Consider the following 26,706-nt stretch of genomic DNA (forward strand, 5'->3'; position numbering starts at 1 on the left):
AACTTCCAAATGGAGGCGCGTGGGTCCGTGGTCAGGGTCACTTGTCGCCAAAATTGTTAAGATGACAGAAATCGAGGTAAATTCAAAGGCAAGTTTATTCCTTACAGAAACGACCCCGACATAACAAGCTGGCACAACGCTCCTTGAACATCTGACTCCAACATGAACAACTGTCTCTCCACAGAACCTTGAATCCCTTCTGCCCCCGTTGCTATGCTCGAACGCAGTGACACAATGAGGCAAATGCCAGAGTCACTGAGCGGGAGCATCACAACAAATAGGTGTCCGATCACAAAGCATCGCAATTTTCAACTCCCTTTTGTAGTTGAGACGATTTTTTCATGTACCGAAATAGGTGCTTTCTTGTTGAGATCCAAATTCTCAGCTCTAAATAAAAATAAATTGGATTTTTAAAATCCTTGAGGTATCTTAATCCACAGCATGCTCGTGGGATGCTTTTTACCAGATTACAGTTTTTGATAACATACAGCTCAGGTAACAGAGACATTTATTCAGATGCATTATTATACCGTGCTGAACCCAGCCGATAATACTTTAGTATTTTAGTTACCAAGAATATGGATTCTAGTTTTATTGCTTAACTACAAAGAGTGGACATGGTGACTTGGTTTTCCTTCAAATCTAAAAGTCGGTGGCATTCAAATTAACTTTTGCTTATTAATAATGCACTATTTATTCATTTTTGATTTACTACAAACAAGAGTGCTGCACGGGTGTGATGATACTCATATAGTCACCTTGGGTATAAACATACACTTAATTTTGTCATGCAATATTTTTAGTCCCACAATTATGGGCTAATGTTAAGAACTATGAGCAGTCACATGCTACTTGCTGCCAGACTAACTCTGCTCATGTGAAACGTATGGAAATACTCATCCCTTGCCAGCTCCAGCACAAAGTATAAGGGCTAAGCACTTGGAGAAAATGAGAAGGTACCAGGATAATCAGACCTCAAAATGCTAATTTTTAACTCTACCCGCTCTGAGCTGGTGGATTTACTTGATAGGATACTAGGCCACTCATTCGAGGGACTTAGTTACATATTGATGGATGACTAATCTGTAAAAGTATCCATACCTTTATGTCACTGCATTTATATGTTGATTGTAGCAACCATTCAGACCTCAATTTATTGGTCCTTCTATAGTATCAGGTACATGGCTAAGTACAGACACCAGATTAAGCATAAGGTGCATTGACACAGAAGACTATGGATTACGGCCCAGTGAAAGAAGCGGGGAACACTAAATGATAGGTTGTGCCATACTCACTTCCTATTTGGAGTCATGTCCAAGGTATTAGGGGCAAAGCTGTATTTAAGGCAATTTCCTACATTTAGTCAGCAACTGGCAATGGGTTGTGCATTGTTGTGACTTTTTACTTTCTTACCAGTTTGTGCTTTTTTTCTGTCTCTCACATTTGTTGTATTTTTCTCTCCTAGTTCCTTCATGGTAGATTCCACATTAGCTGCCTTTTCTCTCTTGTGCTGTGTTCGCTCCATATGCTTGATTTGTCTGGCTTGGTTTAAAGTGGCCTTCTGAGGTCTTCAGCTAGTACAAGGTCTGCTGAAGGCTAAACATGTTAACAACTGCTGTTGAAACTGGTAAGCTTCGTCACAAATGTCTTTTGAAGGAGTTCACTCCAGCAGGGGCTTTCAGATGGTCTGACCAACCAGAACCTGACATACAGTTTCTAAAACTAGAAATTGCTTAACCTGCAGCATAGTAATCACTGCGGTTTCTGTGGTTCTAGCTTGCCCAGGGTGACACTCCAGAAAAACTAGTCTTTCAATGGGCGTCCTTTGTTGTAGTTCCCTCCTCTGGTGGTATTCAGGTCACAAGTTCTTTCTCAATACTTTCTTCTTCATCTTAACATCCTGTATCACAAATGGTATTGAGAGCCTGTGATAGTGGAATAAAAAGAAAGACCCTCCCATCCCCCCAAAAAGAGTCAGGTGAGCTCTGCTTGGGGAGCCTACGTGCAATATAAACATACATTTCTATTTATTTATTAGCTTAAGAGTTTTGTAAAACGATGTGTATCACTTGTAGGTTACTTTAGAGGATCTACTGGAAGTAGATGATGTTGCAGTGGATGAGCTAAGCAAAGACAAGGATTCTCGTCAGTTTGACTCTGTGAGTAGTTTCTTGAATCTGTATGACTTTCTGGGCAGAAAGAACTACATGCTAATGATATTTACCACAATGTTAACATGGGAAGCAAAAGTTTTCAGAAAGTAGTAATAACCTAATTTTGTTCTGTGCAGCAATATTGCTTTATGTTGAAGAGATTACTCCTATAAGAGTTGCATGGAGTGAAGCATTTCCAAACATGATACAACCATGAGGAGGATTTAGTCAATCATGATTCTTGCTAATTGCAGATATCAAATGACAAATTTTTATTTTTTATTTTGCTAGCTAAATTAAAGATCACTATTGAGTGTTATTGAACCCTCAGGGAGCACACTATACATGGTACTTTGGCAACAATCCTTGTGTTGTAGACGTCCAAACCGTTTTAACGTACCACAGAATAGGATGAGGCTCATGATTGTTGGTACCTCTGAGACATTTCTAGGTAATGTAAATAGCAAAATATGTCCACACATTTGGGACTACCTCATAAGTGTAAGTGTCTCTTCATTGATTGGCATGTTTGTCACTCATTTTGCATGCATCCTGTCACTCATCCATGCACTCATGCATCCATTCATCTGCCTTTTGACTCACTCTTGCATTCACCCACTCACCCATCCACAATACCACACAAACCCACTCCTCATAAGTTCATAAAGAGGTGGTTTCAATCATTAGCAAGACTGGTTGGTTTGTCAGTAGCTTGTAGGTGGTAGAATTATATTTGTTGATAATTGCATTTTACAATTGCATTGTGTTTTCATACTATTTTGTTTTTGATTTTGGTGTTTCACACACTTTGTGCAAGATTCACACTTTATAATTGCACTGAAACGATACACAAAGTGGTACTTTTTAGCTGAATTATTCAAGAAAAGGTATGTCTACTAAGGTGTTCTCATTGGTATCATAGTGTTCACATGAGGAAAGATTGGCCTCTGTTGAAAGTAGTGTCTTCATGTTCTTTGCACCAATGGTAAATAGAACTTTAAAAAATGATTTAATTGATGAACAATAAGCAGCAAGGCACATAAAGCAGTATAGCTGATGATCATCAGAGGGCCTCAGTGGAGAATAGGGAGACTTTTCGTCCTTTTCGCCTCTCTGGATAAAAGGAGGAAAGGAATCCTTGCTGCTCTAGTCAGCATAGTGATTTAGTTGAAATTTTAGTGCTCTTCCCCAGGTCACAAAAGTCATCTATATTTGGCAGTTTATGCATTATGTTAATCAAAGTACCAGTGGTTTGAATGTTGAAACTGCTCTTACAAGTCAACTTAAATGCGCATTTATTTACACTGTAGAGTTCGACATAGGTGGTATTTGCATAAAGCTAAAGGTTTGATTAATTTAACTGAGATTATGATATAATTTAGACTCTAGACAAATAGAATGTATTTCTAATGATTAATGAAACAAATATGTGTGGAAAAATAGGAGAACTATAGTTCCACTTTAAAGTGACTTAAATGTATCAACAGTTCATTTACAGTTGCTGAAATCTAAATGCTAAGAAGAATTATTAATGTGGAATTTATAGTTTGCTTATTAAGTGTGTTTTATTTAATTTAATAATTTACTGTATTAATTAACTTGTGTTAGCCTAAGTGAGGTCTATCCTGTATTTCGTGACCGTGCAGAGAATGCTGATTCATTTCTTTAATATTAGCTTTATTTCAGACTCCATTCCCATGGAAAGGCAAGCTTTGGTAATAGACCCCTGTAGTTTTAACCACAGAGAGAAGTGCAACAATGTCCTTGAATGTAGAACATCCTGAGTCATGGATTGGTATTATATACAGCTGTTCAAACTTGTGTGGAGCTACATGGATGGAAGATGTTCCCATGACAGAATTGGGAAAATGTTTAAGTGTTGCAGTTTGAAATCGTGTGATTGATTTCTATTGGATGATGCCCTTTCAACATAATGTTGACTGTCACCTTTGACAAGCAGAATGCCGTATGAACTTTAATTTACTGATGACCAGTTAGATTTTTGACAGTTCTCGTAGAAGATTTCCTTATGTACTGTAACCAGATGATTTGCTGATGAAAAATCCTGCATGCTGTTCCTCCCCAGAGAGGTATCTTCCTCTCTACCTTTGCCCCTCTGAGATGTCTCATTGAGAATTAGAGACCTTTCTTCCAATCTCTTTCAGAAGACTCTTGATCAAGCTTCTGACATGCTGACAGTTTCTTTTTTTAACCTATCTTTTGCTCACCTTAGTTAGTAGCTTTTTGGCCAAGATTTCCTTTTTCCAAGTTCTTTTTGTCCTTTTTGTTTTTTGCCCACATGTGTTCCTCTCAACACATTTTCCCCTAATTCGGCTAGCTGTAGGGTTTTCCTGTGCTCATAAAATGTATAACTCTGTTGATTTGAATTGACTGATGCTTGCTAATCCTGAGCAACAATTGATTTCTGTATCACAAATAATCCTGTTAATGATTTGTATTCTTCTTCTTGAATTCCTAGTAATATTAATGTTTGTATGCCTGATTTGGAAATGCTGTAGCAGTAGTGAAAGTGGCTAACCTGCACCCAGGGTACAGGAATTAGCATCAGTGTAAGAAGAGTAGCCTGTGTCCATGTTATTTTGTACATGGGATACTTGAGTCCTCTCTATGTTTGTGGTCTGCTATCTCAGAAGCATGATTACACTAAGGGAAAACTCACTGTGTTGCAATGCCACATACAGCACTGCTGAACAGTGACTTTTTTCAAAGATTTGGGTCAAAAGTGGTATACAAATGGTCCTACCACAAACATATTTAGGTACTTTAGCATTTTTGGCAAAATCAATAGGAAAAAGTGTTTGACCTGTCATCCTTAGGGTGGTCTTCCCCAAAACATTTTGACTTTACCTGCCACTTTTTGCTGAAATTTGTTTTGGTTGGCTTTAGGACTCTGTCCACTTTACGACTGCTAGCCCATGCCAAAGTGCTTGTGCCATCTCCTTGAAACATGGTAAATTTGGCGTACACCAAGCCACGTTTGCTTATTTAATTTTCCTATAGGTCTCTGGCAAACTAGTATACCATGTACCCAGGGCCTATAAATAAATGCTACTAGAGGACCTGAGGCACCTATTGTACCACCATAATAAGTAGCCCTTTAAAATATGTCCCTAGTCTGAAATAGCAGCCAGATTGCACTATTAAAGATGCCAAATCAATGTGGCAATATAGCCTGCATGCCAAGCCTTAAACGTCCTTTTTATTGCATATAAGTCACCCCTAAGGTACGCCCTAGGCAGCCAATAGGGCAAGGTGCATTGTAAATAAAAGGATGGATGTATACTTTTAAGTTTTGCATGTCCTGCTAGTGAAAAACTCCTACATTCCCTTTTCACTACTGTGAAGTCTCCTTCTCCCATATAATTGGGTGGCATTATTACATTTAATAATTGTTGACTTATGATTGGGAGCAGGTGAGCATTTTGTGCTTGCTGTCTGATAAATTGTAATCACCAATCCTCTTTAATGGTATACTCTCATTTTAAGTTACAATTTTGAAAATTTAACTTTTAGAATGTTGGCATTTTCCTGCCCCACATATTTGTTGTCCGTAACCTGTTTTTGGATCACCTGACTGGGTGTAGTTGACAGTTGGACTTTGTTTATTTCTCCCGGACAGTCACAAAATAGAGTGATTAGGTGTGCCTGGATAGGCCATCTGACCTTAATAAGTAAACTTACAAGAGGACGTGAATAGGTCGATGAACCTTTTGACTCGCAATTAAGATGTTCTTACCATAGCTCCAGTACATGCAAATCAATAGCCAATACACAATATCAAAAATCAACAACAATCATTAACAGTAATAATCAATGGAGTCTTGTAATTGTCACGCACCATGACCTTTCAGTCATGAATTACCACACCTTTTAGTAAAAGTTAGAATATTTATTTCCTTATATTAACAATGCTAAGCTCATGTAGATTAATCTCAAAATCAAATGAAACACATACAGAAACAGTACTGGCTGTCCAAACCGGCGGAAGAAACGTAATCTAATCAAAGCTTGAACTACAACACATTCTAAGGTTATGGTACAAATTAATAACAAAATCATCTGCGTTCGAGTGATTACATACATTCGAGTTCAGCATAGAAATTCATCAAGCATTATTCCCCATTAGAACAATTTCACGAGTGAGGATTCTTTCCTAACATCAGATTAGCATCAGCATGTTGGGCTCCAAACAAAACAATTTAGTAACACAAATTTGGAAAAGCATCTGTGAGAAAACAGGGCTGATTGCAGAGGCCCCATAACTTTTTGCCCCCATTTTCCTCTTTTTGCTGGTGTTTTCCTGACTTTGGTGGTGCCCTGGGTACTGCTAACCAGCCCCAGGGCCTGTGCTCTGTGTAAAATGGATATGCAAATTAGGCTAATTATAATTGGCTAAGTTAACCTACCTATAAGTCCCTAGTATATGGTAGGGCATGTAGGTTTAGGGACCACAGCATAGGTGGTGCACACCTAGGTGCACTGCTGAGGTGCCCAGTGTCATTTTAAAAGCAAGCCTGCCTTGCTGGCTGCTTTTAAATTAAAGTTATATGCAAATTCGACTTTGGAATTAAAGGTATTTCCAAAGTCTTAAACTACCTTATTTTTACATATAAGTCACCCCTAAGGTGTGCCCTATGTGCCCCTAGGGCTGGGTGCCATGTAACTATAAGCAGGGACTTTATAAAAATAGATTTATAAGCCCTGGTGAGGTAAAAACAGCCAAATTCGTTTTTCCCTCATTGAAGTAAATGGCCTTCATAGGCTAGAATGGGCAGACTTTATTTTAAATTTTAAAGTCTCCTTAAATGTTACATACCAATAATTTGGTATCAAATTGATTGATATAATAAATCCCACAACTTCCAGTTGTTGGATTTAATATAACTAGTTCAGGTAAAAAGTTTAGACTTTACCTAAAAAGTTGCCAATTTCAGCTCTGCATTGTTTTTGCTGCTGTGCTCTGATTGGCCAGCCTGCAGCAGCTTCTGCCAGGCTACCTTGATGAGGTGGGAAGTGGCCTGACTTCACACAAAGGAATGTGCTTGGGGGAGAGAATCTCCCCTCAGCAGATGGTGAGGCAGGAAGGGGGAGGGCTGCCAAACTGGTCTTCAAAGGCAGAGAAGGACATTTGCAGCACCCAACAACACCCCCACATCCTGCAACCCCAGACAATTAGGTGCCCCCTTGATTAGATTAGGAGAGGGCAGGAGAGGGGTGTGTTTATGATTTTTAGCCACACCAGTGGGTGGGCTCAGCCAGATGTAACCTCCAAAAATCAGATTCATCCATGTTGGATTTTTGGAGACTGTTGCCTTTTGGGATGGATTTTTGCCACACTTCCCAGGAAGTGGTCATCACAGGGGGACGACCCTGTACCTGATTGGAGGATCAGGACCCCCCTGCTTTTCACCCAGGAGCAAGGATAAAACTGGCAGACCTGACCCCACACCTCAGATCCCCTCCAGAATTCAACAAGAAAGGAACTAAAGAAGAAGAAGGACTGCCCTGCTGGACCCCTGGCCTGCACCTGGAACCTGCACTCAGAAGGACTGCACCAGCTGCACACTTGGGCTTCACCACAAGAAGGACTTTGCCTGGCTTCAACTGGTTCAAGGAGGGACTCCCTGTTTGCTACAGGTGAAAAATTGCTAACCAGAGTCCCCTGCACCAACTCCTGAAGAAAGCGACCAGCTGACCACTGTCCAGTGGCCAAAAAGGAGTTTGCGCCAGGTGCATTCTGGGAGTTGAAGTCCGCACCCCCCAAGGACCATCACAGAACTTCTGGACCCTTGGGGTGAGCTGTGGACCCCAAAAGAACCTTAAAAGAACATCTGGGTGAAGCCCCAGAAGTTTGGAAAAGATTTGAGAATTTTTGGAAAAAAGCTCCAGAGAGGGACCGACCCGCCGCGGAAATTCTAGCCGGCTTGCCTCAACCGCGACCCGGCTTGACTTCGTGGTTCGTCCCGGTAAAGAAAAACATCCAAAAAAGAGACTAAGTCCGAACGTAAAAAGTTGACCGGGACCTCCCAGCCATCGTATCCGAGAAGGGCTCCATGGACGTCGGATCAAGATCCAGGTTTACCCCGGTCGAAGGATTTTCATCTCGAAAAAACGACTAAGTCCGAAGGTAAAAGTCTCCACCGAGGAAACCCACATCGCGTATCCGGACAAGGGCTCCAGGAGGTCGGATTCAACTGGCAGGTTCGTCCCGGTGAAGAAAAACTTCAAAATAAAGACTAAGTCAGAAGGTAACTTTTTAACCGAGGCCTCCCGTGACCTGTAGCCGAGCAGGGCTCCATCGCGGTCGGCCTGAAAGTTTGACTTTGCCCCGGTCGAGGTGCAACCAGATGACCCGATTGGCGCTTTTTGTTTCTAAGCGCTAGAAAAGTAATAATTCTTTAAAAATTCATATCTCCGGTTCCCCTGAACCGATTTTAATCGTTTTTGTGTCATTTTAAAGATAAAAATATAAACTATTTTTATAAATTGGTTTTGGATTTTTAAACTGTTTCCTGTGTTTTATTTAATTACTGTTTTGTGATATTTGAATGCTTTACACTTTGTCTCCTAAGTTAAGCCTTGACGCTCGTTGCCAAGCTACCAAGGGTTGAGCTGGGATTAATTTACTGAGACCTAACTGTACCTATGTGGAGGTTAGTGGCTTGTTGCTAGGTGTAGGTACCTACCTGCCCTACCAATAACCCATTTTCCAACATAATTGGAAGCAGCGACGGGATCCTGTACTTGTGTTCAATATCACGTTACAGTTTTAGGTAAAACAAATTAAAAATCCTTTAAATTGTCCTAGTGCAAAAATTGTTTTTAATTTTTAATTTGGATTAATTTCAATTATTGAATTTTTGTAATTTTTCTAAATTCTTGTTTCCAATTTTTGCAAAAAGTTTTTGTTGACACAAAACTAGGGAACCATGGAGCTTGATCTGGCTAGCCTACCCACACTGACAGTAGTCCAGCTTAGGGGGTTGTGTATTGAAAGAGGGTTGCCTGCAACCACTGATCTCAGGAAGCAAATCCTGATCACATCCCTGACAGCATGGGCTGAGGCCCAAGAGGTAGAGTCAGAAGAAGCTCCAGAGGAGGGAGAAAGAAGGGAGGATGCAAGCTCTAACCACTCAGGGGAGGGAAGGCATCTGAGCCTAAGTGAGGATGAGGAAGAACGGTCCTCAGTAAACACAGTCACTAGGGGCAGATCCAAAGCTAGTGGTGGGAAGGGGGTCCTTTCAGGAGGAGAGAACCCATCCATCAGAGAAAGAGAGCTGGAGGCCCAGCTAGCATACATAGCTTTGGAAGCAGAGAAGCTGGCCCTAGAAAAGAAAAAGTGGGCATACAAAGAGAAAAGAGATGGAAGCAGCGATAAAGAAGCTGAGGTGTCCATGGGTGGGGGAGTTTGCCCCAGATTACCCAAGGGGGTAGTTCCTGCTTATGTAGAGGGGGATGACATAGATAAGTGGCTAGGGGCCTTTGAGAGGGCACTCCAAATGAGAAGGGTTAGGCCTCAATACTGGGGTTCCCTTTTGTGGGAGTTGGTCCCCAACTCAGGGAGGGATAGGCTTCTGACCTTAAGGGGGGAGGAGGCAGATTCATACCTTAGTATGAAGAGGTGCTTAGCCAAGAAGTTTGGTCTGACCCCAGAGCAATATAGAATGAAGTTCAGGGACACCCAGAAGGTCAGTACCCAGTCTTGGGTTGACTTTGTGGACATTTCACTAAAGGCACTAGAGGGCTGGATTATTGGTAACAAAGTAGATACTTATGAGGGGTTATACAATCTGATCATGAGAGAGCACATATTGACCAAATGTACCCAAGAAAGGTTACGCCAGCATCTAGTGGACTCTAAGCAGACCAACCCTAGAGAGCTAGGGGAGGCAGCTGATGAGTGGTTGAGAACCAGGGTGGTTGTCAAGTCCCAGGGGGGAGACTCCAAGAAGGGGGGGACAGGTCCCCAAAAACCTAAGGAGGGAGGTGGTAAGCCCACCACAGAGACTCCCTCTGTACCCCAGAACCCTAAGAAGGAGGAGAGTAAATCCCACTCCCACTCTGACAAGCAGAGACAGGGAGACCCAGGGTTAAAAAAACTCTTGGACAGTAGGGCTTGCTTTGACTGTCAGCAGACAGGTCACTTCAGAGGAGATGCAGCCTGTCCAAGGAAGGTGGTTAGCACTGGGCTGTCCAGTGTAGCCATAGAGGAGGATTCCTCAGATGATGAAGTCCTCCTAGCATTGTGCTGGGAGACAGGACCAGATGGTAAGCTGGTGATCCCTGAGGGTGGGAGTAGGCACTTCCACCACATTCAAGTGAATGGGATCCCTACCACTGGCCTGAGGGACACCTGTGCCAGTCACACTATAGTGAGTGACCGGTTAGTGACGCCAGACATGTATGTCCCAGGAAAGACAAAGAAAGTCAGGATAGCCACAGGGGAGGTCACCTCCAAACCTGTAGCCATAGTGCCCCTAGAGAGGGAGGGTATCCTTGACTGGATTAGGGTGGTAGTCAGTGCTGACCTTCCCCTAGATTGTATCCTGGGCAATGACCTCCCAGAGGTGAGTCTGGTCACAGATGGGGTGGTCGCCCAGTGTGCCCCCCCAACCCAAAGTCCTGGGGAGTCAGTCCCTACAGTTAGGAGACAGGGGTCCCCAAGAAAAGGAAAGAAGAAAAGGAAGGGTAGGCCACTCTTAAAGAGAGTTCCAGGGAGCCAAGGGCCTTCTGCCCCAGTAAGGGGGGAGCCCAGAGTTGGCACTGGTGAGGCCTCACCTGACCCCAAGGAAGTCCTGAGTAGTCAGGCAGCTGTCCAGATGCAAGGTGTTGCCCCTGCACTGACAGAAGGGAGAGTGGAAGGAGGGTGTCTGCCACAGGAGGTGGTAGCCCCCCACTCTAGACAGCAAGAGGGGTGCCAGGACCCCAAAGATGCCCCTAAAGCAGCTCAGCCACCTGTCAGTGGAGAGCTTAGGGTGTGGTTCTGGGTACTGACAGCTGTCAGTAGCCTCTGCTGGGTGCTAGCCTTTCTGGCAGCAATGTACTTGGCCTGGGAGGCAGACCCCAGGGCCAATAGCAAAGTAGGCCCCCTGACCCTATTGGTCATGGTGGGGTTGCTCAAGTGTTGGGTGACCTCTTTGGGTAAGCTAGGTGTTGCCCTAGCAAAGTTTGGAGTAGGGGAGGTGGGCACCTCACTACCCAAGTTGGCAGAGAGAAAGGAGGAAGAACCCCCTAGAGGAAAGTTTCAGTTTGTGTTGGGTCCTTTTACTGTTGGGATGGCTTCACTACCCATAGGGAGTGACCCTGACAGGAGGAGATAAGGCAGAGTAGGCCTTGCAAAGGGACAGCCAGTTTTCCTCACTGTCTTCCTCGCCTAACAAGCCAGGAAGACTCTCCCAGGGTTGGGCTGAGTCTCCTGGGCGTGTGGGCTGGGGGGGGGGGGTTGTGTGAGAAAACAGGGCTGATTGCAGAGGCCCCATAACTTTTTGCCCCCATTTTCCTCTTTTTGTTGGTGTTTTCCTGACTTTGATGGTGCCCTGGGTACTGCTAACCAGTCCCAGGGCCTGTGCTCTGTGTAAAATGGATATGCAAATTAGGCTAATTATAATTGGCTAAGTTAACCTACCTATAAGTCCCTAGTATATGGTAGGGCATGTAGGTTTAGGGACCACAGCATAGGTGGTGCACACCTAGGTGCACTGCTGAGGTGCCCAGTGTCATTTTAAAAGCAAGCCTGCCTTGCTGGCTGCTTTTAAATTAAAGTTATATGCAAATTCGACTTTGGAATTAAAGGTACTTCCAAAGTCTTAAACTACCTTATTTTTACATATAAATCACCCCTAAGGTGTGCCCTATGTGCCCCTAGGGCTGGGTGCCATGTAACTATAAGCAGGGACTTTATACAAATAGATTTATAAGCCCTGGTGAGGTAAAAACAGCCAAATTCGTTTTTCCCTCATTGAAGTAAATGGCCTTCATAGGCTAGAATGGGCAGACTTTATTTTACATTTTAAAGTCTCCTTAAATGTTACATACCAAGAATTTGGTATCAAATTGATTGATATAATAAATCCCACAACTTCCAGTTGTTGGATTTAATATAACTAGTTCAGGTAAAAAGTTTAGACTTTACCTAAAAAGTTGCCAATTTCAGCTCTGCATTGTTTTTGCTGCTGTGCTCTGATTGGCCAGCCGGCAGCAGCTTCTGCCAGGCTACCTTGATGAGGTGTGAAGTGGCCTGACTTCACACAAAGGAATGTGCTTGGGGGAGAGAATCTCCCCTCAGCAGATGGTGAGGCAGGAAGGGGGAGGGCTGCCAAACTGGTCTTCAAAGGCAGAGAAGGACATTTGCAGCACCCAACAACACCCCCACATCCTGCAACCCCAGACAATTAGGTGCCCCCTTGATTAGATTAGGAGAGGGCAGGAGAGGGGTGTGTTTATGATTTTTAGCCACACCAGTGGGTGGGCTCAGCCAGATGTAACCTCCAAAAATCAGATTCATCCATGTTGGATTTTTGGAGACTGTTGCCTTCTGGGATGGGTTTTTGCCACACTTCCCAGGAAGTGGTCATCACAGGGGGACGACCCTGTACCTGATTGGAGGATCAGGACCCCCCTGCTTTTCACCCAGGAGCAAGGATAAAACTGGCAGACCTGACCCCACACCTCAGATCCCCTCCAGAATTCAACAAGAAAGGAACTAAAGAAGAAGAAGGACTGCCCTGCTGGACCCCTGGCCTGCACCTGGAACCTGCACTCAGAAGGACTGCACCAGCTGCACACTTGCGCTTCACCACAAGAAGGACTTTGCCTGGCTTCAACTGGTTCAAGGAGGGACTCCCTGTTTGCTACAGGTGAAAAATTGCTAACCAGAGTCCCCTGCACCAACTCCTGAAGAAAGCGACCAGCTGACCACTGTCCAGTGGCCAAAAAGGAGTTTGCGCCAGGTGCATTCTGGGAGTTGAAGTCTGCACCCCCCAAGGACCATCACAGAACTTCTGGACCCTTGGGGTGAGCTGTGGACCCCAAAAGAACCTTAAAAGAACATCTGGGTGAAGCCCCAGAAGTTTGGAAAAGATTTGAGAATTTTTGGAAAAAAGCTCCAGAGAGGGACCGACCCGCCGCGGAAATTCTAGCCGGCTTGCCTCAACCGCGACCCGGCCTGACTTCGTGGTTCGTCCCGGTAAAGAAAAATATCCAAAAAAGAGACTAAGTCCGAACGTAAAAAGTTGACCGGGACCTCCCAGCCATCGTATCCGAGAAGGGCTCCATGGACGTCGGATCAAGATCCAGGTTTACCCCGGTCGAAGGATTTTCATCTCGAAAAAACGACTAAGTCCGAAGGTAAAAGTCTCCACCGAGGAAACCCACATCGCGTATCCGGACAAGGGCTCCAGGAGGTCGGATTCAACCGGCAGGTTCGTCCCGGTGAAGAAAAACTTCAAAATAAAGACTAAGTCAGAAGGCAACTTTTTAACCGAGGCCTCCCGCGACCTGTAGCCGAGCAGGGCTCCATCGCGGTCGGCCTGAAAGTTTGACTTTGCCCCGGTCGAGGTGCAACCAGATGACCCGATTGGCGCTTTTTGTTTCTAAGCGCTAGAAAAGTAATAATTCTTTAAAAATTCATATCTCCGGTTCCCCTGAACCGATTTTAATCGTTTTTGTGTCATTTTAAAGATAAAAATATAAACTATTTTTATAAATTGGTTTTGGATTTTTAAACTGTTTCCTGTGTTTTATTTAATTACTGTTTTGTGATATTTGAATGCTTTACACTTTGTCTCCTAAGTTAAGCCTTGACGCTCGTTGCCAAGCTACCAAGGGTTGAGCTGGGATTAATTTACTGAGACCTAACTGTACCTATGTGGAGGTTAGTGGCTTGTTTCTAGGTGTAGGTACCTACCTGCCCTACCAATAACCCATTTTCCAACAGCATCTAACTATGGCTCTATCAAACAATGCAGCTGGTACCTCAAAAGGAAAAGCAAATATGCATAAGAATCAATATTCTAATTCCTAATACCTACCCTCAATGTTGATCAGCAAGCAGAGTCAGTCTTCGTCCTCAGGACAGAAGTCGATCAGCAAGGCATCAGTATTCAGCATCAAAGTTCAGGAAACGCAAAGTCCTTAAACATTAAAGTTAAGCACGTCTCTTATCAAGACACACAAGAAAAAATTGATGTTTCAGCCAGCAAGAAAATGGGCAAAAATCTGTCTCTCAGTGCAGTGTTGTTAAATCAAAACCAGTAAAACATTTTCCCAAATCCCCATCGGTCAATTAATCGTATGTTCACACTTTGTCCAATAAAACAAAAAATCCACATCTATGAATTCCACTATTACTCTATTCACATGTCGTTGATTGGTTGTCCTGCAATGTGCCCATCATCCGGCTTGCCAGGTAACAATATTTTTGCAGCTTCTACTCCAGTCAGTATCTCAATTTTTCTCCTGCTAAGGAAGTCAGTTTCACACACATTACACACAAAGGGCCTGATTACAACTTTGGAGGAGGTGTTAATCCGTCCCAAATGTGACGGATATACCACCAGCCGTATTATGAGTTCCATAGGACATAATGGACTCGTAATACGGCTGGTGGTATATCCGTCACTTTACCGTCACTTTTGGGACGGATTAACACCTCCTCCAAAGTTGTAATCAGGCTCAAAATGTTGCATTAGCAAGAACAGCAACTTCTAGCAATCGGTTCTCATGAGAAACTTTCAGTTATGAGCACGTTTAAACAATGCAATGGAAAATCACAGTTTAACTTTCTAGGACAGACATTTATTAAACGTTAGGAAATACAGCTTTGACATGAGGTCTGGCAAGTAGGCCAAGACCTTCGCTAAGTTAAGGCCTACAATTAATAAAGCAAGTACATAATGCATAACCCCTAATATGACATATTACTACATTAGTCAAACATATATTCAACTTTTCACAGCATTAGACTATTAATAAGTACACTTTGTGCACACTGGCGGCCACTCATCGTAATCACATTTTCAAAAGCGTGCATTATTTTTCTACATTATTATTTTCTACACAAACCCATTATTCCGAATACATGAACACTCAATAATAATTTTTATCAATACACCTGTGCTAGCACCATCAACTGGCAGGATGTAGGGAAAGCTGGACACAACACCAATTGCAACTGAATAGGCTGTGCTCTGCCTTCACACAATGGATTTGTCACCTTTGCATTGTTCATGGAGCCAAGTTGGAGTCAGGGCAGAAGAGCAGGAAACATCAAGCACTTTAAAGGGAATTCTGTAGAAGTTTCTCCTACTTCAAAGCATGCACCAGGTATAAAAATAGTACTTTCAAGCCCACTTCCTGAATCTGTTGAGGGATTCTAAGATAACTGCCTGCTGCTGTAGCCTACTGTGTACTTCAGAAGTCTTCCTTGTGGTACCTGGAAGAACTGCTTTGCTGCCCGAAGTCTGTCTTGAACCCTCAGAGGCCTGCCCTGCTGTTACTATAAGTATGACTTCAAGGGCTGTCCTTTCGATCAGAGCTACAGAAACTGAAAAGGCTCCAACCACCTTGAACCAGCACCTGGACCAAGCCTGAGTGAGTCCTATCCCCCTAACTGGGACTTAGAACATTTGTGGCTATAAACTTCTCTGAAAACCAAAGGGAGACCGTTTGTCTATCTGCCCAAGGTGCATTACCGGTCAGACTGACTTCAAGGCAGCTCCCGCTACGTTCTTCTTCACAGCAGCAAATTCCATTAAATGGTCTTTCTCTGAAGCGGTATCCGGCCTCATGGAACTCTCATATGCTGTAGCCTCCAGCTTTGTCCTGCTGGAGGTTTTCAACTTCCAAAAAGTAACTAAGCCCAAATGAAGAAATCTTCACCCCAGCTTCATCCAACAGCTCCCTGATGACGCTGCGTCCTCAGACACTGCATGCTGCATTGCCCCGCTGAACTTTACCTTCTCAGAACATTATCTTCAGAATTTCTTCTAAGACTGAAGGTAAGGTTGGGCTCAATCTCCTCTTTGTATCTGACCAGCGCTCCATTGCAGTTGACCATATTTTTCAAGTTTGATCCAGTCTTAACCGGCTAGATCTCTGAGGTTGCCATTTTGATCTTTTAGGCACTAGTTTTGACCTTAAACTTCAAAAATTAATCACTTCAGTTCTACTGATTGGATTTTTTTAAGTTTGGTGTCAAATGATAAATTAAAATGTACTCTATTATTCTTCATTGGTGTGGGATTTTCCTTATGTTATGTTTTTACTTTCTTACTGTTTGTGTGCTGCATAAATAATAGGAAGAGAGAAAAAAAAGAGCCTCCACAAGTCAACATTGGAAGGACAACTCATTCCATCAGAATAATGTGTTACTGGAATGTTCTTGGGAAGTATAAACACAAGAATTAGGAGGCAAAGCCTTTGAGTCAGGAGCAGAGATATGAGATAGAAAACAATGGCGTCCAGCCATGTGCCAGATGCTGACTGTTGGAAATGACCCTTTCTGTAGGGTCTTCTCCAAACCTTTTGCCTTTCTCCTCCATGCTTTCTGGCCCTGTTTTCGTTGACTTTAGGACTCTGGGCACTTTACCATGGCTATCCAGTGCTAAAGAGCATGTGCTCTGTCCGCTAAAAATTGTAACATTGGCTTCTCTACAATTGGCATATTTAATTTGATGAGTCACTAGTAGAGTGCACTATATGTGCCCAGGGCCCGTAAATTACATGCTACTAGTGGGCCTGCAGCACTGATTGTGCCACCGATTACAGTATCCTTTGAAACATGTCTCAGGCCTACCATGCAAGAGCATTTGTGTGCAGTTTTAACATGCCATTTCAACCTGGCAAGTGCACCCACTTCCTAGGCCTAAACCTTCCTTTTTATTACAAATGTCACCCCTAAGATAGGCCTTAGTAAGCTCTAAGGGCAGGGTACAGTGTATTTAAAAAGTTGGACATTTACTATTAAGTTTAGTAGTGAAAAGTATTACAATTGTTTTTCACTACTGCAAGGCCTATCTCTCCCATAGATTAACATTGGGGTTATCTTGAAGCAGCCTTCAAGTGTAACTTCCAATTGGGAAAAGATGGAAATGTGGAGTCTGGTGTCTCTAGACTCACAATTAAAAATCACAACTTTTGGTGTTGGATTTTAAATTGTAATTCTGAAAATTCCATTTTAAAGAAGTTGGCATTTAACCATTCTATGCCTCTGCCTGTCTCTGAATACACATCTGGGGTAGACGAAAGCTGGACTTTGTGCATTCTCTCTAGACAGTCACGCAGAAAGGGAGCTTGAGTGTGACATTTGTGTACTGACAGCCCATCACCAGGCTGATGGGACTTCCTGGGCTAGATGGGAGTGAAGAGCTGACACACTTGTAAATGGCTATGCCTCTCCCCATACAAAGGTCTGCAAAACTCCCTGTAGAGTGTCTGAAACCAGAGAAGGAAGGGAAGGGACGTTGTGAACTTCAAATGAATGCCTGGAGGTTTCTCACACCTTCCAAAACTAGGGTGCTAAAGTATAAATACTGAACCCCAAACCCCACCAAAGTGGATCTCTACTTGAACCAAGGCCACTCTACCAGGAGGAAGGACTGCTGTGCTGCCAGGATGGGCTGCCACTCTGCAACTACATTGCAGTGTTGGCATAATGCTTGCTGTGCTGTTGCAGGGACTGCCACTTTGATACTTGCTTTGCTCTGTTGACCTGCTGCCTCCTGTGTCTCGCCTACAGTGAGAAGTACTGGACTTTCTCTCTACAATCTTGAACCAAGAATCTCCAAGGGCTTGCTGTCTTGCCCCCCGTTCTTCTGCAGTCTCAGGGACATCAAACACTGCTTGTAGCTCTCCTGGTGGTGATGGACTATGCCGCCTGTGAGTCCTACGATTGCCTGAGGTGCCCCCCTCCAGTCCTGGGTCTCAGAAGTAGATTCTGTAGCTAAAACCTACAAAAAGCTACGCATCACCCTGAGTGTGGAATAAAATTGGCACATCACTTATCGGCGGAAACACAACAGCTACCCAATGACATTAGATTCACAAAGTGAGCAGCCCAACAAAGACACACAGCATTCATTTCCACGCCGCCCAACAACAATACAGTGCACAAGTGAGGTAGAAATCACATTGTGCCCTCACTTTCGATGCATTGCTTCATCAAAGGTACTGTTTCGGCAGACACTGGATGGGTTCTATAGCTGGCCTACCCTCCATCACAGTTGGCCTGGATTTGGAATTTGCACTGTTCTCTAGTGACCTCAAGTAACATTTTGATCAGTAGTGACTTCTAAGCACTGTTTTTACAATTTTTCTTTAAAAATTAATATCTCAACTTCTACTCATTAGAGTTTTGTAATTTTGGTCCATTTTCCCTTTTAATTTTTAAAAATTCATATCTCGACTTCTACTTATTGGAGTTTTGTCATTTTGGTCTTGATTTAATCAGATAAATGGTATCTGTTCTTCTGAACTGGTGTGGAGTATTTTTGTTGTGTCTTTCACTGTGTTACTGCAATTATGTTCTGCACAAATACTTAAACATTTCCTCTAATTTTACGCCTGTGCCAAGCTACTAGAGGGTCAGCCCAAATTATTTTAGTATGTGTATCTGACATACCCTGGATAGGATTGTGATCCCTACTTGGACAGGGTGCATATCTCTTCCAACTAGAGACCCAATTCTAACCCTGACCCAAAGCCCAATGTAAATATATGTGATGCATTGGGTACAACAGGTCTGTGATGAACACCTAAAGCTGTCTGTAGCCAAAAAAAAAGATCTGGTGATATATGAGCAGCATATCCAATATGATATTCAGAATAATTTAATAGTCCAGGAATAAAGATTAAATTCTTACATTAGGTCCAAAGTAAAAAATAAAGACCAAATGCATACATTCCTTATATTTATTCCTTAAAAGGTAATAATTGAGGAGCCAGATATATTAATCAACTTGTGAATTATTGTAAAGTCAGGCTATTTGAAAAAAACTTGAATATCCACCACTTATGCATGGGTCGCATTGGCAGTAAGCATTGTTATGTATAACCTTTGATAGAACAAAGACTTTTCTAATTGGTGGTTTTTGTTTACAGGTGATTTGAGGTTCTGGAAAACAGCATCTTCTAAACTGTCTGATGGGTGGCAGCCAAGTTCTGTAGACATTGAACTAGCTGCATATGTCTTGCTCTCTCATGCCCGACAGAAGCGAGTTGCTGAGGGTTTGCCTATCATGAAATGGCTAAGTCAGCAGAGAAATCATCTTGGAGGATTTTCATCTACTCAGGTCAGGAAACCTTTAAAAGAACACTTTATTGTACACTTTTATATGCACAAAATTATACTCCAATATCTTACATTCACTGATGTGTGGAGTTTGAACCAATCTTTATAGGTAATACCTAAAAATAACAGATGACCATGGATGTTCACAATTTGAATTTTAAATGGTTTTCCTCATTTAAGAACCTAGAGCGGGGGCCTTTCCAGTTTTGTCTATTTGCTAACCTTTGGCCTCCCACTGCTATGAATCACAGTGATGAGAGACAAGTGATAAATGATGGAGAAGGAGGAGTCAGTGCTGTAGAGTAAGCAATGTAGACTGGATCTGGTCTGATATTTTTGACTGAATTGCTCCCAAAGGATGATTTGTAAATGTCTGGTTTCTGGAGTTGTAAAGTGGGCAAAAAATATGGTCTGGAATGTTGACAGGAGTAATTATCAGCATTTGAGATAAAACTGAGAATTCCAACAATAACTGTTTTTCTTGTATTGTGGACAGGGATATTCGATCTTTGATGATCGAGACTGGAAGTGTAACCTGTCCTGACAGTTCTGACTTGGTCATATAACTAAGAAGCCACTGAGTAGCATTTATCAGCCTAGATATCGGTATAGGAGGTACTCGAATGTGAGCAGTAGCAAGGGGATCGAATTTGCATGCATCTTTGGACCCCTTTTAAAGACTGGGAATGTAACTTTGGCCCAAAGGCATGTACTGATTTTTCTATCTTTTGGTCCTCCCTGAACACATAACAGGAAGCTACAGAATCAGCATTAGCCTGCCTAATACTGTAAATGCTAGTGGCAGATGAGGTGCAGGAGTGTGCGTAGGTGTTGTGAAACCTTGGGGCATTCAATTCCTACTCTAGGACAGAAACATAATCTGGACTTTAAGTCCTGATATCATACTGGTGACGCACATTGACTTTCTCTCCAGACACAAAGAAGTACATGATCCCTGATGTAAATTTCAAAAAAAAAAACTTTGACATTCATCATCTTAAGCCAGAGCTTGCAAAGGAGACCATGATGAAAAGAGCCATCCAATTTAATGCCTAACGCCACCATACATCAGTGATTGGAAGGAGTTAAGACATTAAGTAAAAGTACCAAACAAATACTGTCAACATTAAAATAGGCGAGTATAATGTCAAACTCAAATTTGAATCAAACCATAGATGCTCTGCAATGGTGAGCTTCTGTCCTTCAAAGGGTATTTTTAAATAGGGATATTTTTAAAAGGGCTTTGCACCATATCCTGATGGGGGTATTATAGTGTACATCCCATATGACCAGTACCTCTGTAGCAGAGCATTAACATGTGTCAGGCTAGGGTTCTCCTTTCCATCTTGTTCTTTTGATCAATATGGATTATTCTCAAACACTAAGCCTAACCATCCATAGTATTTATCATAATCAAGTTAGTGAGAATCCAGAAACCATTTCCACTTCAAATTAGAGTCCTTAATCTTTGACAAAGTGGAAAATGAAAATAATACCAGCAAAGCAGAGATCCATCAAATATTTTGATCCAATCTTGGGCAGATAGCTAGTTAACTGTTGCAATTGTCACTCCAAGTGAACAAGTGGCCCGGGTCCCTTCGTTGCACCTGTGAGCTCATGTCCCTTGCCAAACAGTATGAAGAAGTCCATAAACATGTCAGGAAGGATTATCTTGCCCTTACAATTATGGGCACTGCATTGTCTACTTGAGACATATCTGTCTACTTTATATGTGCGATAGCAAGATATAATTCATGGGGGATAGTTGATCTGTTAATGTCACTTGACTTCTTCCTCTGTCTACACTCATAAGTCGATCAAAAAGTGTCTTGTCTCAAATCAAAAATTGTTTTTTTTTGCCAACCGCTTTATACTAACTTGTCCCCTCCTATTTCTGTCACACCTTCTTTGTACTCCTCTCTCCAGTGATGCACAGTTACCACAATAACATAAAAAGCATTGGATAAGCCACAACATCTGGACTTGGAAAGCTGCTATAATGTTTTTTTTTTTTTTTGCAAGTATATGCCATGAAAATTAAAAAAAAAAAGCACTGCTGCTGCCTAAAAGTGATAGTTGAAAAAAATTAACAAAAAAAAAAAGATTGACCATTTGCATATAATTTGTGGAAAAAAATTGACACTTCCTAGCAGGCAGATGCAGGAACTCAATCTATTTTTATTGCACTTCATTACAGTGCCTTACAATAAAGAATGCGTAGGAGGAGTTTCTCTTTCAGTCCAAGCAGCAAAACATTGGACTCTACCAGTCAAGGTATGCAGCATCCGCACTGTTCCTATTATAGCCACTCATAATTGTCAACCCAACACCCTGAGCATCTTAATCTAGCAGCTAATAACTGATGATGACTACAGTATTCAACCAACCATGCCCTCTCCTTAATTCCTGTCCAGACTCATAAGATAGTAGTGTCATCCACCTTACGTAAGCGGCCAATGCTGATAGAATGTCAGCATCTCTCTTATAATGACTACAAAAGACAGTTGAAACCGCAGCCCTAACCTATATGGATCTCAAAAGGTAAATAGCACATCTGTACTTTAGTCTTCTTTTTTTTTAATGAGGCTAATGAGATCGTTAACATCTTAGCTGCTGGGACTCCCACCCACCAGTGCTGAGCCCTTTTTTGGCTATTTGGGGTAGTTTGCGCTTAGGCCTTCATAACTTTTTGTCCACATAAGCTATTCATGCCACATTTGCATCCTTTTTTTTCTAACATCCTAGGGATTCTAATGGTACCCAGAGTTTCTGGGTTCCCCTGGAGGAGACCAAGAAATTAGCCAAAATACACCTAAAATTTGGTGTTTTTTTTCAAAAAAATTGGAAAAAAGGGCTGCCGAAGAAGGCTTGTGGTTTTTACTCTGAAAATGGCATCAACAAAGGGTATGCGGTGCTAAAATCACCATCTTCCCAGCTTACAGGAACAGGCAAAGTTATATCAGAAAAACACATTTTTCAACACAATTGTGGCATTTTACTGGGGCATACTCAATTTTTACTATTTTTGGTGCTTTCATCCTCCTTCCAGTTAGTGACAGGAATGGGTGTGACACCAACACTGGATCCCGGAAAGCTAAGTGTTTCTGAAAAGTAGACAAAATTCTGAATTCAGCAAGGGGTCATTTGTGTAGATCCTACAAGGTTTTCCTACAGACAATAACAGCTGGAAAAAAAATATTGAAATTGAGCTGAAACAAACCAGCCATTTTTCTCAGCGTTTTACTCTGTGTCAGATTTTTTAAAGCAATATACCGTTACATGTGCTGGACTCTTCTGGTTGCAGGGATATATAGGGCTTGTAGGTTCATCAAGATCTCTAGGTACCCAGAGCCAAAAAATGAGCTGCACCTTGCAATGGGTTTTCATTCTATACCGGGTATGCAGCAATTCATTTGCTGAAATATAAAGAGTGCAAAATAGGTATCAAGAAAACCTTTGTATTTCCAAAATGGGCATAAGTTAAGGTATTGAGCAGCAGTGGTTATTTGCCCATCTCTGAATTCCGGGGTGCCCATACTAGCATGTGAATTACAGGCCATTTCTCAAATAGACGTCTTTTTTACACACCGTCTTACATTTGGAAGGAAAAAATGTAGAGAAAGACAAGGGGCAATAACACTTGTGCTTTTCTGTGTTCCCCCAAGTCTCCTGATAAAAAGGGTACCTCACTTGCGTGGGTAGGCCTAATGCTCGCTACAGGAAAGGCAATATGGACACATCACATTTTTACATTGAAATCTGATGTGTTTTTTGCAAGGTGCCTAGTTGTGGATTTTGGCCTCTAGCTCAGCCGTCACCAAGGGAAATCTACCAAACCTGCAATTTTTTGAAAACTAGACACCTAGGGGAATCCAGTAAGGTTGACTTGTGGGGCTCTGATCAGGTTCTGTTACCCAGAATCCTTTGCAAACCTCAAAATGTGACCAAAAAAACACTTTTTCCTCACATTTCGGTGACAGAGAGTTCTGGAATCTGAGAAGAGCCACAAATTTCCTTCCACCCAGCGTCCCCCAAGTCTCCCGATAAAAATGGTACCTCACTTGTGTGGGTAGGCCTAGTGCCCGCGACAGGAATAGATCACACAACGGTCAATGTTGGTACTTACATGTTCACCCTGGGGTGATCCATTCCTTACGCAGGCACTAGGTATAGACACTCAGTTTTTATTCAACATTTCAGCTTTGCAGGGTATTCTGGGTAAGAAAACTTTTGGGAATCCACATAAGTCACACCTCTGTGGACTCCCCCGGATGTCTAGTTTCCAAAAATGTTTGGGTTTAGTATGTTTCCTTATATAGCTGCCAAACCCAGGACCAAAAACACAGGTGCCTGCCTTATAAAACCAGTTTGTTTTGTGATAGATAATTTTGATGTCTCCACAATACAATTTGGGCAGTGGAATTCAGGGCTGAACTAAATTGGGGAGCTCCCGAGAGAGCACCCTCTCTGTGCTTGCCCCTGCATTCACCTGCTCTCTGGGTTGGGCTAACCCACTTTTGCCCTGTTGCACATACTGTGCTTGCGAAACCAGAGTGATGTCAGCAGCAGTCATCCATCAAGATGCCATCTCTGTTATTGGCTAAACTGTTTCTCTAAAACACTAGCCTACATAGACAGTCACAAAATTGCTGGTGTGTAGAAATACAAAAACTTACATGGATTACAATGGCAAGACCATAAATATCTTACAAAGAATAACCTGCGATAGCCAATATGTAGTCTACATGCTTGAATGTGAGTGTGGATCGAGATACATTGGCAGCACAATCTGTCCATTGAAGAAAAGGATTTTAGAACACACTAGAGCTATTACCAACAAAGACATGAGCTACACAATGGCAAACACTTTGTGAATTCGCACACTAATGATTGGAGATCATTACGATTTATAGGTATAGCACAAATTAAAAGAAACGAGAGAGGAGGAGATAGAATTCGGGAGCTTAGGCAAATGGAGAGCAAATGTATTATTCAGCTCCGCACGAAGATGCCTTATGGATTGAACATGGACGAAGAATTACATGTACATTTGTGATTCTGACAAATATGTAAATGTATGACAACAATGACATTCATGTGGGGAGGCCACTGACAAAATACTATGAAAAATGTATACAACATCCTAGTCGAATAATGATAGGCAGCACCTTGGAGAGAATTGATATATGTTTGCCTAGAATAGAGAGTAGAATTTATTAAGTCATTTATTAAATCTCTCAGGGTCATTAACGACATATAGGAATGTTTTAGTTAGAAATGCTGGAACACTAGAGTGATACGATCTCTTAATACATATATGAAAAATGGAATAGATGTTATAGGGAAATGTGTGTCACTTGTGCACAGCTTCTTTGTCAAATATAATATAGTAAATGATTAGTGGTAAATACAAAATTAAGTTATAAATTAGAAATTTAATGAAATGGCATAACAGAGGAGAACATACGTAACAAGTATTATATTATGATGGTTAAGGGTTTTTCATAAGCACTATTTTATGTATCTGTTATTGTTATTTTTATTTCTTAGTATCTGTATTTAAAATTGGGAAAATTATATAAATGTTTTTTAATCAGAAACTACACTATCCAGAATGCATTGTAAATAATGAGGCACTATGGGGTATAAATAACCACTGGTCGTGACCCGCACCAGGGAGGTAGTGTGGGCGTCGTCCAGTGGCGGACGCCCGCATTAAAGGGGTTAAAGCTGCTTATAACTTTGGCATCATTTAGTTGCACATCAGCCCATATGGCCACTTGATCAAACTCCAAAGCAAAAAGTACAATCTGTGCTTGCCTGACCTTTCAGATAACAATGTTTTAAAACATGTCTTTCCTGTGGTCTGCGTAATAAAACACAACTCACCATGTCTGGGTCCATGGTTGTACGAAAACCTCTGAAAGGGTGCCCAGCTTTAAATTTCCACCATTTTATTAACAACCCCATTCAAAATACCACAAGTAATTATGCAATGTGGATCTAGGTATGCATAACAAATATTTAGCTGGAAACACCTTGGCCAAAAGTAGAGGTATCTTTTATCAGAATAAAATTAAATATCACCAACTCCAGGGCTGGCTTTGGGGTGGTGGTGGGGGGGTGGGGTGCAACTGGGCCCTGAACTAGAGGAGTCAGACTGACATCAGGAGGGGTGCTGTGAGTAATAACGTTCTATTTTGAAACACCTGCTGCATAGTTCCTTGTCTTTCCAGCTTTGAGGCAGCAATAAAAATGTCAAGATAACTTGTGTTTAATGTTCCTGCTAGAGCGAGATCTCTAGTGGCAGTTTTAACTCACATAAAGCGGCAAAGAACACATCAGTATTTTATGTGGATAGCTGAGTAGATTAGTAAAGTCAGCCTTTACCTGCACTTTAAAACAAATTACGTGTATGTGAAAGAGGAACAATAGAGTGATGAGGGACACTTTTGCTGGGGGGTAGTGAGGGAATCCGAGGAGGTGAGGTAATGGGGGTGGGGATGCCAAAAAAGACTGCTTCAACCCCTATTTTCCATGTTCTATCCTCTGTAACTCCCAGAGCCCTAGTTCTCAAGTGTAAGGCCACAAGAAACAAAATCAGACTTTTAGGAATACCTATTATTGCAGGATATCCCCAGTACCTGCACACTCCTTTCTTTTACTAATATTTTGACAAACATATAGGCTTGTCCATCAAAAAGTGCTGTTTTAGGGCTGGCCTAGGTCCAGGTCTGCGGCTCACCAGGCTCATGAAAGCAAACATTTTCTTAAATCAAAATACATCTGAGTATGTATGTATGTATATATATATATATATATATATATATATATATATATATATATATATATAGGTGCTTTGGACCAGCCCTATTCATTCATTGATCAGTATGTTACCTTTACTTTGCATGCTCTGCATCAGGAGTCATTAGGTCATATAAGTTAGATCAGCAGTCTTTAAATCACAAGTAAGATTTCAGTCTCTTATTTCACAGGTAAGTTTGTTTAAATTGCTTAAGTATATGTAGCAGAACCCAAAAAGGGAAACATAGGACCATATTAAATGTTACCTGCTGCATTTGTATATTCTATGTTTATCTTGTGGTAGTTAACCTAAACACTGTTTTCAGCTTACCAAATGTAGGGCTGTCTTTCATGGATATATATTTAGTAACACAGTGGGCAATGATAAAGGCTAGAGAATTATGCAAGACTGATGCATTTACTAAATAATTATGGATTTAC

At 42.0% G+C, this 26,706-nt stretch overlaps 1 protein-coding gene across 1 annotated transcript in view; it reads left to right on the plus strand.

The window, feature by feature from the left end:
• Nucleotides 1-26,706, plus strand: part of LOC138296505 (CD109 antigen-like) — a 775,136-nt gene that overhangs the window by 620,611 nt on the left and 127,819 nt on the right. Inside the window, exon 27 of the mRNA XM_069235676.1 lies at nucleotides 19,272-19,462. Within this exon, the coding sequence (XP_069091777.1) occupies nucleotides 19,272-19,462 (191 nt within the window). The remainder of the gene's footprint in view (nucleotides 1-19,271; nucleotides 19,463-26,706) is intronic.

This window comes from Pleurodeles waltl, chromosome 5, assembly GCF_031143425.1.
Source record: "Pleurodeles waltl isolate 20211129_DDA chromosome 5, aPleWal1.hap1.20221129, whole genome shotgun sequence".
In the NCBI taxonomy this organism is placed as follows: domain Eukaryota; kingdom Metazoa; phylum Chordata; class Amphibia; order Caudata; family Salamandridae; genus Pleurodeles; species Pleurodeles waltl.